The sequence below is a fragment of the Enoplosus armatus genome, chromosome 3, assembly GCF_043641665.1.
Source record: "Enoplosus armatus isolate fEnoArm2 chromosome 3, fEnoArm2.hap1, whole genome shotgun sequence".
NCBI lineage: Eukaryota > Metazoa > Chordata > Actinopteri > Centrarchiformes > Enoplosidae > Enoplosus > Enoplosus armatus.
In genome coordinates this window covers 26,905,627-26,919,319 of record NC_092182.1, presented here as the reverse complement: position 1 = coordinate 26,919,319, position 13,693 = coordinate 26,905,627, and the positions used below count along the sequence as shown (strand labels likewise).

The 13,693-nt window shown below is 43.3% G+C and overlaps 1 protein-coding gene across 2 annotated transcripts in view; it reads left to right on the top strand.

Annotated features, from left to right (window-relative positions):
• The window catches only part of fam83c (family with sequence similarity 83 member C), a 13,518-nt gene extending 2,356 nt beyond the window's left edge, over positions 1-11,162 (top strand). The window contains exons 2-5 of one of the 2 annotated variants that reach the window (XM_070902524.1): positions 1,907-2,074; positions 3,288-3,412; positions 8,286-8,522; positions 8,714-11,162. In XM_070902524.1, coding sequence (XP_070758625.1) covers positions 1,907-2,074; positions 3,288-3,412; positions 8,286-8,522; positions 8,714-9,518 — 1,335 coding nt within the window. In that variant the 3' untranslated portion in view covers positions 9,519-11,162. Of the gene's footprint in view, positions 1-1,906; positions 2,075-3,287; positions 3,413-8,285; positions 8,523-8,710 lie in introns of both variants that reach the window. The other variant, XM_070902523.1, reaches the window with a different exon arrangement.
• Positions 11,163-13,693: the final 2,531 nt, after the last annotated feature.

Below are 13,693 nucleotides of genomic sequence, written 5' to 3'. Positions count from 1 at the left end.
GCATTCATTCCCCCCTCCAGTGGTTTCCACTTGGTTTGCTTGCAGCAGGTCTGAGCAGGTCCGTCCTCCTGCTGCTGTCATGTTCGATCAGCTCCGAGGCCGGCGGCTGTCACTCGGTTAGACGTTGACCTCGGATCACGCATCTAATCAGCGGCCTCATGGAGTGAGCGTGGACGGATTAATAGACAGTGGGCCCCTGGGCACCGATGTCCCCCACCCCTCCTTTAGAGGAGCGAGACACCCCGACTGGAAGAGACGCAAAACGCGTCTTTTTGTTGTTTTGCATCTCTTTGTGGTAAATTTTGCGTTTGTCTGCAGTAATCTGATTGACTTTCCCACAAGAAATGTTAACAGTCCCTTCAAACAGAGGTTTCTGACCCAGCCGGGGCCCCCACCCCTCGGGCCCCTGGACCTGTCCCCGGGAGGCCCGTTCAGTGATCCATCCACGAGCATGACGGCCTCTTTGGATGCTGTAAAAACAACATGAAAGCAACGAATTTCTTATCAGTTTCAAGTTGTTCAGTAGTTATCAGCTGTGTAATATACAACTGTTAGTCTCATGATCGCTACGCTGACCACAGATCAGCTGAAACATAGCTGGTTTATTGGCAGACAGTCCAGCACATGTTGCATGAGTCACCTCGCCGCAGACACTTCTGTCTTCTCTATGAATAAACAGACTTGTTTTATATTCCTGTTCTCTGAGTCTGTTGCTGACAGAAATTTAAACTGTTCAAGTCGCTGCGTTAAGTGTTCTATGCAACGTCGAAATACAACAAATAGGATATGCAGTTTTCTCTCAGTAACTTTGACCTCTTTCTCACACATTTGTGCAGAGTCAGCAGGTTTGAGATCCAGTGACGCTGGATGCAGTTCATCAGTCACTTAACTACAGCAATAAATGAGCTTCTGTGCTGTAAAATAAAGGAGACTCCGCAAGTTTAACCAGCTTCATTTTTCTCAGAAATGGAGAGACCACCATCATATTGTAGCTCTCACATTAGCACAGGACTCACCTGACAGTAAAGTCGTTACTGTACTGACAGTATGTCGTAATTCATTTGGAAAAGACCAACTGATCACTGCTGAGATAAATACTTTTTTTCTGTTGCTTCTTTTAAAGTTAAATGTTAAAGGGCATAAAACTGTGTCTGAAGTGCTTTCAGTCATTTCAAGTGTGTGTTATTCATTTGCACGCTTATGTGCATATGTCTGTGGGCAATGTTGCATAACACAAACCATGTGGAGGGCCCTTTTCACTGCATGTGAGACGTTCACTATTTATGTTAAATTAAGTTAGTGTCAAACGTTTGTACACCTCCAGGGGCCCAAAAAGCCCCCGTTTTAATGTTTGATTGATTTGATTTCATGCAAGTTGACCGGGTCCTGCACTATTCCATGACCTTTGTTGTTTTAGTTGTTCGCATGGTGCATTTTCCCGAAATAAAGTTGTGTTTTTATACAAACTGTCATACAGAAAACCAGGGTAGTATTCCAGTGTGGGAGTGCCGGCTGGTTTCTGGATCTCTGTGCAAAATACAATAAATCTGCCATCTACAGTGTTCACTGCACTTTATGAAAACTTGGAGCTATGACAGAAATGTTTTGCCCCCAGGACACCAGAACAGGTTAATCAGCCATGGTGCCAAACCTCAGAGACCAGTTGTAGTTTTTGAAGCTGTAATTATCTTATTTTTGTATAAGAGTCATAAATGTGTAATTAAACCCGTCTATTACTTATATAACAAAGGTGACTCCTCTGCACCCGTGGTCTGACTTTAAAGGGTGTTTTGTTTGAAACATTATTGAATGAAATATGAAACACTACATATAAGTGTCAGTGCTGCGAGGAAGCCGTCTTGAGACGCTGCATGCTAACGTGTCCCATGTCTCCCTGTTGCTCCAGGTGATAGCGCTGGTGATGGACGTGTTTACAGACGTGGACCTGCTCTGTGATCTCATGGAGGCGTCCAACAAGCGCCGGGTCCCCGTCTACATCCTGCTGGACGAGAAAAACCTCGACTACTTCACGGAAATGTGCTCGGCACTCGATATTCAGAACTCACACCTGAGCGTAAGTGCTGACCGCACTGGACAAACGTAGGCTGAAGTTTCTTGTAACCGAGACAGACATGCGGGCTCACACTGACTGAGTTCAACCTCAGGTGCAGAGACAGTAAAGATCTGCTCATTTCCTGCTTCTATAACTTCAGATCAGAGGAAAATACAACCAGAGACGGAAGATGATATTATGAAGCTTGTGCAGCTAGATGTTGAAATGATGCCATCCTTTGCGACTGGCCAGAACCCGTAAATCTGTCCAAACCAGACGAAGCTTCACTTCAGCTGCCCAGCTGAGCTTCACCGAGGCTGAATGTCACGGTCACGAATACATATAGAACATTTCAATGCAGATCGGTCCACCATTTTGGTTCTGGTCACTGTTTGATGGCTTGATTTAGATATCTTAGTTAGCTAGATTTGCTTCTAGAAGTGACAGCGGAGTGTTGGAGGAGAGGAACGGAGAGACTAGCAGGATCTGTAGTGTGTGTTAGAGGGGGACGGGGGCAGGAGCCGCTTGTTTAGCTGCTTCATCATTTCAACCTTAAAACAGACCACATGTTAACAGTGATGAACCATCATGTTCATTTTAAGAATGCACCGAAATGAACTGACCGAAAGCAAGAAAATAAACATGCAAAACACCAACATGGTTGCAACATTTGCTGAAAACGAAATAACTGAACTCAGTAGGAAACGTATTTGCCCATCTGCTGTATGTTTCTAGCTTTGTTTCCTCTAAAGTATTCCTCACATGTTGAATAATTATCAAACTTGTTATTCACGGAGCTCATTTGCATTTTCAAAGTTCATTTAGCAATAATTCACTTCACAGAACTCCGAGAGGTCCGGCTGCTCAGAGCTCAGTGTTTGTAGATACGTACTTACCTGTGCTTGAAAATGTGCTTCACAATCTCCCGAAAGCCCAAACTGGAATATACAAATGTTTTGTTTTGTCTGAGCAACAATCTAAAACCCCCAAATATTCAGTTTAATATCATAGAAGTCGAAGGAAACGATTACATGTTTGGGATTAAGGAATAACTAAAATTCACTTAATGCAGTTATTAGAGGACCTGCATGTTTCAGCCACTGTTTCCGTCGGATGGTTGTGACGCATCTTTATGTCAGCAGCTGTAACTATAGTATGTATCATACTAAATACAGTCTGTGGGCCTGTGTTGTGTTTCTAACAGTAGGATGTGTGTTTGTGTGTTTGTGTGCAGAACATGCGTATCCGCAGTACGTGTGGGGACACATACTGCACCAAGAGCGGCAAGAAATTCACCGGTCAGGTCCTGGAGAAGTTCATGATCATCGACTGTGAAGAGGTCATCGCCGGGTCATACAGGTTAGGAACACACACACACACACACACACACACACACACACACACACACACACACACACACACACACACACACACACACACACACTGGCTGTGCATGGATCAGTGGAAGAAAAAAGAGTTAGCTAGCGCAGGAGCACAGCTTATAGCGCCCTGCAGTATCCATAGCAATCGCTGCTAGCTTAGCTACCACATATCCACGAGACAGCGGTATCTAGCTATAAGTTATATGTTATAAAGGGGCGCTTTTAGTTCAGTAGTCATGATTAGCACCACTCAGCCTGTGAAAACAGACTCTATGAGCTTTATAACAGAAGCCCTGCTTTGCAAACTGGGAAAGTTTGACACACGTCAGGGAAGGTATAATGAAAGATGCATTTTGGGAAATGTAGGATCCGGTGTGTTTGGAGTTTGACCCATGCTGGGGACTAAAAGTCAGGGCATCTCGGCCTCTGCTGCATACATTTCAACGTCTTTTTTTTATATCCGACTCATTGCTAAATTGCTGTTTTACCCCTTTTAAAAGTGGCGTTTATCATATATTTTGTTTTAGTGTTGCAGTAATTTGAGAAAGTCTGGAAGAAGAAGAAAAAGATCACAGATTGACGATCTGTAGCTGTAAGAAGACGTGTAGGTGGACTCTTCAGACTGCTAAAGCAAACACACAGTCAGTACGACACATATGAACATGTAAATAGCACCAGCAGAGCGCGTGGACTGCTCACAGTTAGCAGTCTGACATTTACTTTGCATGCTTCCTGATGAGCAGCACTATCAGTGGATTATAGGAGGAAGCCGGCTGAGCTCAGAGGCCGTAATGAGTTTGCAGATGTCCGTGTGGTTGAGCTGTGCAACAAGAGAAGCGACTGTGCTGCTGCTAGCGAGGAGCTGTTGATAATATCTGAAACTGGTGTGAGAATATCTGAGTGATACCTGCCATTACCGCTACGCACTCAACAAGTAAATGAGAATGACAGCTCTGAACTACAGAGGCATGTTGAGCGAGAGCAGATTTCAGTGTAGAGTCAAAGAAGCAAAACGAATTCCACGAGAAACGTCTGCTTTTCTTGCACTTTTCATCTTTTACAGTCTGATTCATGAAAAACAGGATTAGATTTCAGGGCTGCAACTAATGATTGTTTTTCAGAGTCAGCTCCATTTTCTTTTGCTGTTTGCTCTTTACACACACACACTCTCCTGGTGTGTGTGTGTGTGTGTGTGTGTAATGTACCAGTGAAGCTGCAAGACAAACAGTGCTGTTAAACTCTGGGGGTTTTAACACCTTAGTGTCACGGAGCAGGAGAGAGAGAGGGAGTGTTGATAAGGACTTCTGCACTTCATGTTGTAATAGTAAGCCTCAGTTATCAAACCAAAGGCTGTTCCCATTAATAGTAGTTGTTTTTTAACTTTATGAAAGCACCATATCTCATGTTTACTATTTGACATTTTGAAGTGGACTCTTCCCTTCTGTGTAAACGTCTGGAGCTTCTGGTGGAGCTTCTGGTGGAGCTTCTGGTGGAGCTTCTGGTGGAGCTTCTTGTGGAGCTTCTGGTGGAGCTTCTGGTGGAGCTTCTGGTGGAGCTTCTCGTGGAGCTTCTGGTGGAGCTTCTGGTGGAGCTTCTGGTGGAGCTTGTCGTGGAGCTTCTGGTGGAGCTTCTGGTGGAGCTTCTGGTGGAGCTTCTTGTGGAGCTTCTCGTGGAGCTTCTCGTGGAGCTTCTCGTGGAGTCCGTTTGTGTCTTCTGGCTGCATCTAACTGGTTTACTGTTGCTGACCAGCAGACGGTGCATGATATCACTGCAGCATGTGATTTCATTTTTAGACTGATATTATAGTGATATCTGGGGCTCTTTCACACTGGCTGTTAAGTCTGTTTGCCTCAAAATGATGCATGAATATTCAGCTGTAGTAGCCTACGCGTGTGAAGTCAGAAGATGAACATTCACATCATCAGTGACGTTCTTAGATTAGAGTTGTGTGAAAAGATGAGGAAAGACGAAAAGCCTCCCTGGAACTTGGGCAGAACAGTCAAGTCCAACTTGATGCTACAGTCAGGGACACACGCAGCAAACTGTAGTTATCTCAGGTTCGACCCGATGGCTGCGCTGCAGAGTTTGTATTCATGGTCTGAGTTCAGTTTCAGGTGTGTGGCAGCTGAATGTGTGGCATTCAGACCTGCTGAGTGTGGAATGAAGGGCGAGGTCCAGGACAGGTGCCAAGTGCCTCAGTCAAGGCAAATGTGGTCTTATCACCTCTCCGTCCCTCCTCGTAGCTCTGATATTAAAACCTTTGATACCTGGGGAGTGCCCCATGCAGTACACTTAACACAGATACGCTTATGTGAGAAGGAAATGATAAACTCTGATTCACTGATAATTAGTGGAATAATGGAAGTTTTTATCTGTTAATCCAAAAGAAAGAAACACTGCATACATGCAGGCGTAGTCTTTGAGTAACACTTTACTTTAGCGCTTCCTATTTAGCATTTATAAGCGCTTTATTAACATGTAATAAATGATTTACAACTCTCTATAATGTAGTTGTAAAGTGATATAAAGTGTAATGTATTGGTCAACAATTATAAGTCCTCCTGTGGGCACGTACATGTTGAGGCGAATAAAAATGATAATAATTATTAGTATTATTATATAACTCACATAACTCATATAACTTAACACAAATTAAAACCCACAAAATATAAAATAATTCGATTTTATGATAAAACAAATAAAAACTCCAGTAATTTGAGATGAAATGAATAAATATTAAAAACAAATAAAAACAAATAAAATAAACACAAGACAATACTGTAAAACACAGTTAAAACACATTGTTAGAATTGATAACAAATAAATATAATATGATTATAATGTGAATTTACTTTTTATGATTATACAACTGGTGACCGTTAACGCAGTGATAACTGTCAACTGTTTCAGGAAACGGCGGGTGACGGTGCACCGAGCTTATCTTGACATGTGGAAATATGACCCAGGTATAATTTATATGACTTCTGTGGTGAAGTGATAATGGATTCAAACACAGCCTTATTGCAGGCCTGGTCATGTACGATTATGGGCTGTAAGAGTCTCTCCTCCTCTGAGGAAAACAAACTTTACGATGTGAAGGCGTGCTCTGACCAGGAATTTAACTTCAGGTGAAACGTGTCCAACATATCTGAGCAGTGAGTGATTTATCAGTGAGGAAAGTTGTCCTGCAGGTTCCTCAGAGTTTTATTTGGTGGCTGTAGAACACACAGCTCAGCTTCAACATGATTTCAATTCAGAAAAGAATGTGTTTTTAACCGCCTGATTTTGTTTTGCATGTGGCATCATCTCTGCAGAGATTATTGAAGACGCTTTCATGAGGTTGTTAAAAACGCTCGGAGGATTAGAGATTTGTTTTTCTCAGTTCAACACCTGCTGAGTGGAGACGCTCTCCGGGACGGTGTCTCCATTTAGTTCTCCATCTCAAATCTGTCATTTTCAAGGCACGATCAAGGCACGACCAAGGCACGATCAAGGCACGACCAAGGCACGATCAAGGCACGACCAAGGCACGACCAAGGCACGATCAAGGCGCGATCAAGGCACGATCCCATTGTCGAGGCCCCAGCGATAACCGGAGGCATCATGTTTTCAGGCTGTCCCTCCGTCCATCACATTCCCGTGAACGTGATATGTCAGGACCGCCTGAAGGGAATTAGGGAAGGGCACAAACTAATACTGATTAGAATTTGGTGGTCAAAGGTCAAAGGTCAAGGTCACTGAGTCACTCAGTCATAATGTCCTGGTCCACCATGAGCTCACAGTCCTCAGTACTCACCTGTAGAAACAGGCTCAAAGTGAAGACAAACATGTCGTTATAGTTATAACTTCTATTTCGCCATGTGAGTCCCTCCACATGGTGCAACCAACGGGATCTCATGCTGCAAGGTGCTGCGTTGGCCAATCAAATACATGCAAGCGCACATTATTGGTCGAGGACTAATCTGAACGGCATATTCACATTTCTGTCTGAGTGTGTAAAAACTGTTGTGCAGTGCTTTGGCTTCTAATCTGTTACTCAAACTGGTCTCACCGGTTGTTATAACATTGTTTTAACGCAGGGCTGTTTTCAGCTGCCAATAAGGACACTAAATGTCCCAAAAGTCCTCAGGCATTGGTATGATCCTGTCCCTCTGAGACCTGATGTCTGCTGCTGGCAGATAAGCCGCTGAGTCACCACGGTGACTCAGCACTGTTCAGGAAATTGTTGAGGCTGATGTGCAGTTTTATCAGCTAGAAGTGGAGATTGTTTACACGAAGACAGCTGATGGCAGCCAATCTTGTGTTTCATCATTCCTAGTTTTTAAGAACATGCCACACGCTTGATAAACACCGTTCCTGCTCAGTATACAGCAGGAGGGTCACCTTCATAGGTGATGTCATTTCCTGTTTCCCATCTTGCTGCAGTTGGTCAGTTGTGCCTGATTAACACGTTTTAACACTCAGCGTGGGGGAAATGTGAGAACTGAACAACATAATGAGCACATTAGCTTTTATAAACACATTTTTGAAGCAGATGTGGTTGAATAATTAATTCTTCTTGTTATTTTTGTTGTTGTACCTTGATTATTGAAACATTCATTTTAAGTCGCTCCTGCGTATGTAATTACGATAGCTGATCATTTTTCCTGTCCCTCTTTCTCTTATATTGTTTGCACTGCTGTCCCAGCATGTACACACACACACAAAACAAACACACACAGTAACAGAGAATTCAAGCTCACATGACGGCCTCTGGTTAGATCATTTTAACCAGGGAGGCCTTCAAAATACTGTTCCAGCGACAGTAAATCTCCAAGGTTTCACACTCTGGTGTTTTGTCTCCTGTCTAGTTTCACCTGGCTGTCGGCTCAGGTGCACAGCAACATGGTGATGCATTTCTCAGGTCGCATCGCCGACAGCTTCGACCGGGAGTTCCGCTGTCTGTACGCCGACTCGCAGATCATCGACTGCTTCTTCAACCCAGAGGAGGAGGGGCTGCCCTACTACCCGTCATACCCGGCCATGATGGCCCCCGGCATGGGCATGGGGCTCGGCCCGGTCATGGGCCTGGATTTACTCGCTGACAGGTACGAAGCTGGAGTCTACTTACAAGGCGTTTTTGTTTGTTTGTTGTAAACTTGTAAAACAAGAAGAAGCAGCAAATCCTCAAATTTGAGAAGCTGTCTGTTTAAATACAGACATCGTCTCTCTATTAATAGATTGAATAGATTATCTGGACTTCATGTTGTGTGCTAATCTTTACTTCCTCCTCCAGCAGGCAGAGGGTGTGCTCTGAAAACTCCAGCAGCCAATCAAGTAACAGCGTGTCCAGTGTGAAGGCTGCACCTGGGATGACCCCTAAGACCGTCTACAAGGTCACTCAGGACAAGAAGGAGCCCAACAACAACGCTCACCTGAGCCCTGAGAGGAGAGGTGGAGGGCAAACCCCGACACCTCAGAGCCACATCGCACCAGGACCACGACTCTCCGCTAACGGAGGAACCAATCACAGCCCAGCTATGGAACGACCACCGCCGGCCTACGGTCAGCAAATGGGCATCGACTGGAACAAGCCCAACCCGGTGGACGTCATGCGGTCAAATATAGGCGGCACCTCCTCCAAGTTCCAGGCTTTGGGTTTGTACGACCACAAACCGAGTACGTTCCACGGCGCCGGGCTGGTCCCCGGCACCCCCAACTCAAACCTGAACCCCAAGACCCAGGCACCCTCCCCGGTCAATGACAGCAAACTCACCCCAAAGCAGAGGACTCCCTCCAACCAATTCCTCAACAAACTCACAGACCTCTTCCTGCCCCCCTCCAGCAAAGACAAAGACACCTTCAACTTCCGGAATTCACCGTCCCCTCACGGCACCACGTCCTGGGGGGGACCGGACCTCTCTCAAACTGAGCCGGAGAGCCAGCAGAGCCCACCGCCCCCGCTCTCTCCGGCCGTGTTGATGAGCCGGCAGGACCAGAAACGAATGACGCTGGGCCACAGCAAGCTGGACCTGGTGAACCAATACAACAAGATGAAATCCAAGCAGGTGTACAGCCGCTTCGAGCTCAAGACCACCAATTAGACTGGGAGATCAGACTGGTTTCAACTTTCTCCTCTGAACTCTTCCTGTGTCTCTTATTACATGATTACAATCCACCGACTCTGGTGGTTTTTATAAAGTGGTCGGTCCTTCTTCTCCTTCCACAGGTCAGTGATGCCCGGCAGAAATCAGCCGTGACAGCCATGTTGGCTCAGAGGCTCCTTCTTCTTCTGTCATCCTTGAAACCATTTTGCCTCTTCTATCATGTGAGGAGCCTTTTTAAAAGTACAGAAGGGCTGTTTACAAAACACATGGAAAAAATTTGATCCATCATGAAAAAGATCACACATTGAAATTGATCTGTGAAAATCACTCGTGTGCCGTTAATAAAACTTTCATTTATACTTTTTATTAATTACAATTTTGACCGAAAAAGTGCACAAGTCAAAACAAACGGCCAGGATATTTACACGCTGACGTCTCAGTTAGACTCCGATTTTTACTTTTGTATGTTATTTGATACAAACAAAGTAAAGAAGAGAGTTTTCTTTTCTGAATGAATGAAATAGCAGTGTCAGGAATCTGTTGATATGTTTTATGTATGTAAAGAAAACTTCTTCTTTCTTTTGATTCTAACAGTCGTGCTCGGATGAGATAACACTCCTGTATTATAGTGTATATAACATGTGCCTTGATCATTCTGCCTTAACGTTTACAATCACACTTTAAAACAAACATAATATCTCCAGTGACTTAAAATAAGTGTTAATAAAGGTACACACGAGCCTGTTTGAAAGCGCTGTCACTGCAGGGAACAAAGCTTGTAAATAGAAGCAGTGAGAAGACGAGATTCCCGGTGCTGTATCTCATTACATTTCCGGGATATTTGGTGCACATGTAGAAACTGAAGGGCTTTGAGGCGATGCAGGTGGAAAATATTGTTCTCAGCACAAATAAACAAGAAGATGCTGTTTGTCGTGTCTGTTTAAAGAATTAGCGTTTACATTTTGCAGCGCCGTCATTCACTTAAAATGAATTTCTTTATTACATGAAGTTCTTCACAACAGAGGAGTTCCTCCTCACACTGTAGATTTTTTACAATAAACAGCTTTTTGTTTCAGATATGTAGATTTGTATATAGACTGTTTTAATTAAAACGAATTAGATCGAGTTAATACTAATTGTATTATTTACGTAATGTGTTAATGTAGTTATGTTTGTGATGGATTGCGCTGCTGTACAGTAGTTTTTCATCACTGAACAGGGCTTTCCTAATAATTCCTCCTCAGCGTGGAGCAGCAGTGCAGCAGGCATTGAAAACTGATTTTTGCTGCTGTCACTGAAGCAATAACGATTGACCGTGATCAATTATTTTGATACATGTGTTTTCATTTTAAGTGTGTGTTTTTGTGTACTGCTCATTTCAGTTGGCATTGTTTCTTCAGCCGGACAACGTGCAGACATGGAATCTCCTACGTGTCATGTTTGTGTGATCACTGTTTATTATTATTAAATAGTTCATCAACTGACTTTCAGGAATTTGGGTTATTGTTAAAAAAAAAACTTGTTGATGTTATTTTATTTTTACAAAATGTTATTTACTGGAGAATGTGAACTTTCTGTGTTTAAGTTGGTCTTAATTTGTAAGATGACTTAAAGATTTAATAAAACAAAAAGTTAAGAGCTGCTTTGTGTAGATTTTTGTCTTCATCAGAAAAACAAAGAGAGACCCAGTTATTCAAGCTAATGCTTTTATGAATGTGTATATGTGGTGCGGTAGGGTTTTGTAAAGATGGAACACTCTTATTATTATTATTTCTTTTATTTACAAGAAATGTTATGATCCCTGAACAGATTTCGAAGGACTTTTTTGCTGAGCCATGAGGGACTGTATGTATTTATTTAACAATGCAGAAACAAATCGGTCCTTGGAAATAAACTAACAAAGAGAATTCCTAATGACTGGGATCATTTCACATCTCATTTGAATTTCATGGGATATTTTGAGCAATGCTAGTGGCGTTGCTCTGTGGATGGATACCTGCAGAACTGATGACGTTCATCAGCCTCAGCTGGACTCTGTGTTCACTGCTAATTATCCAAAACTGAATTCTGGCAACTCACAATCAGACAACGGCTCCAAATGGAAACTATGCTCAGCATTCTGGTTCCATAGAGCTTTTTGAATTCATAAAGCACCTACTGACTTGTCTTATTAAATATGAACGAGCGATGCCAGGACCATCTTGTGCTTTTTAGTGGGTCAGTGAAGCGAGGATGTTTGCTGGCCGTGTTTGGAAACACTTCAGCGCTGGCGATCACCTTTCCCCCCTCAGCCACTGTACAGTGTGTCTTCCTGTCAGGAAATCCAGCCCGGGGGCTGCAGGCCACAGCGTGAACAATGTGACAGAATAAAAACTCCAAGGACAGATATATGAACAATGGAGCATCCAATAAACTCCAAACATGCCAAAACTGGACTGGACAATGATGTCGCTACACACAGGAAATCCATCATTCATCCACACCAACGCTGAGACAGAAAGTCTCTTCATGTGACAGAAACAAAGTCAACATGGAAGTTTTTGAACTGGTCACTCTGGGCCACCACCAGCTTCTGTGTGTTCACATGAATTAATACATGTACATACATTATACTTCTGAGAAACCTTATTAAGATCACTGCTTTACTTATATTAAACAGGTTCATGCAATCAGCTTAACCATAACAAGACCTGAACCTCAATCACCAGGTTACCCTCTGCATGCAGTCCAGGGTTGCCAGGTCCTCCAAACATTTCCTGCCAAAAACCTGTTTAAAATCCACTCTAAATGTCAGAGAGGCCTCCCAGATAGTGTTTGTTCCCAGCCTCCAAATGACCCCTGCATCAGTCATGCAAGTCTCTGTAAAAACTTACAGACATTTTACACTAATATATTAATATTAATACAGGCGTCTACCAGGGTAACTTTTGTCCATAGCATGAGGTGTTCTGTGAATTTATTACAAAGCATCTTCACCATGAACATGATGAAGATCCTCCTCATATCGCTTCACAAGTCTTTCAGTATTAGATTCAGATGCCGGCTGTTGTACCTCTCTGCTGCGTTTGATACGGTTGACCCTGGCATATTAATTGATCGATTAAAAAACTGGGTAGGCGTAACTGGGACTGCTCGAGACTGGTTTGAGTCTTACCTGAGAGGCAGAACTTTCTCTGTAACAGTTGGGAATGTCTCCTCTAGATATGCAAATATCACTGTGGCGTTCCTCAAGGGTCTATTCTTGGCCCCCTGCTGCTCTGATTGAAATTGCACTGAAATGTAAACTAGTTTTTGAAAAGTGCTATATAAATAAAGTTTATTATTATTATTATTATTATTATTATGTCCATTACTGTTCAATAAGCTATTATAGAAATAAAACCGTTATCTAACATGAAATGAAATATAAATCTCTTGATGGATCCAACTGAAAACTCTACAGCTGACAGTGTGCAGCGGTCAGTGTGTTTTAGGGGTAGTGGTCCTGTTTACTTCTGACAAACATGGAAAAGAACAATTCCACCTTAAACCAAGAAGCTAAACGTGACTACCTGGTTACTGGTTTGCCAGGCACGCATGCTGTTTGACATGTAGCCCTAGCTACGGGATGCCTGGCAGTTGTTGTTGGGTAGTCATAGTTACAGGTTTACAGGTTGTCCGTAAGGTAGAAGCGAGCTGGGTTTTCTGTCTTTACGACGGGAGCTGCATACGGCCTCACAGTCCAGACCTTGTTTTGTCAAAACGTGGGTGTGACAGTCAGTGGATTTAACTTGTCTCATACAATGTAAAAACAACGTGACAATACGAAAGGACTCTCTGGTAGCGATGAACCTACAGAGACTCATCAGCTGAATCTGCAGCTGCTCTCGGATTCACGGAGCTTCATAGTGACTTTCAGCTCCTGGTTTATCTGTTATGGTTCACAGACAGCAGACAGACTCAGTTAGTGGAGCATTTAGCAGCTAAAGAGACCAGAAAGAGACCAGAAACAGAGCTAACAGAGAGAAGATACTGGACTTCATTCATCAGGAGACACAAACACGACTCCACATGAAGCATCGTGTTGCTCTGTGACGGCTGGAGGTGGAACGAAGCAACGTTTTCCCAACTTGTTTTTGCTGCCGTCAAGAGGACATAAAAAATCATTTATTGTAGGTTAAAGAGAAAAGCAA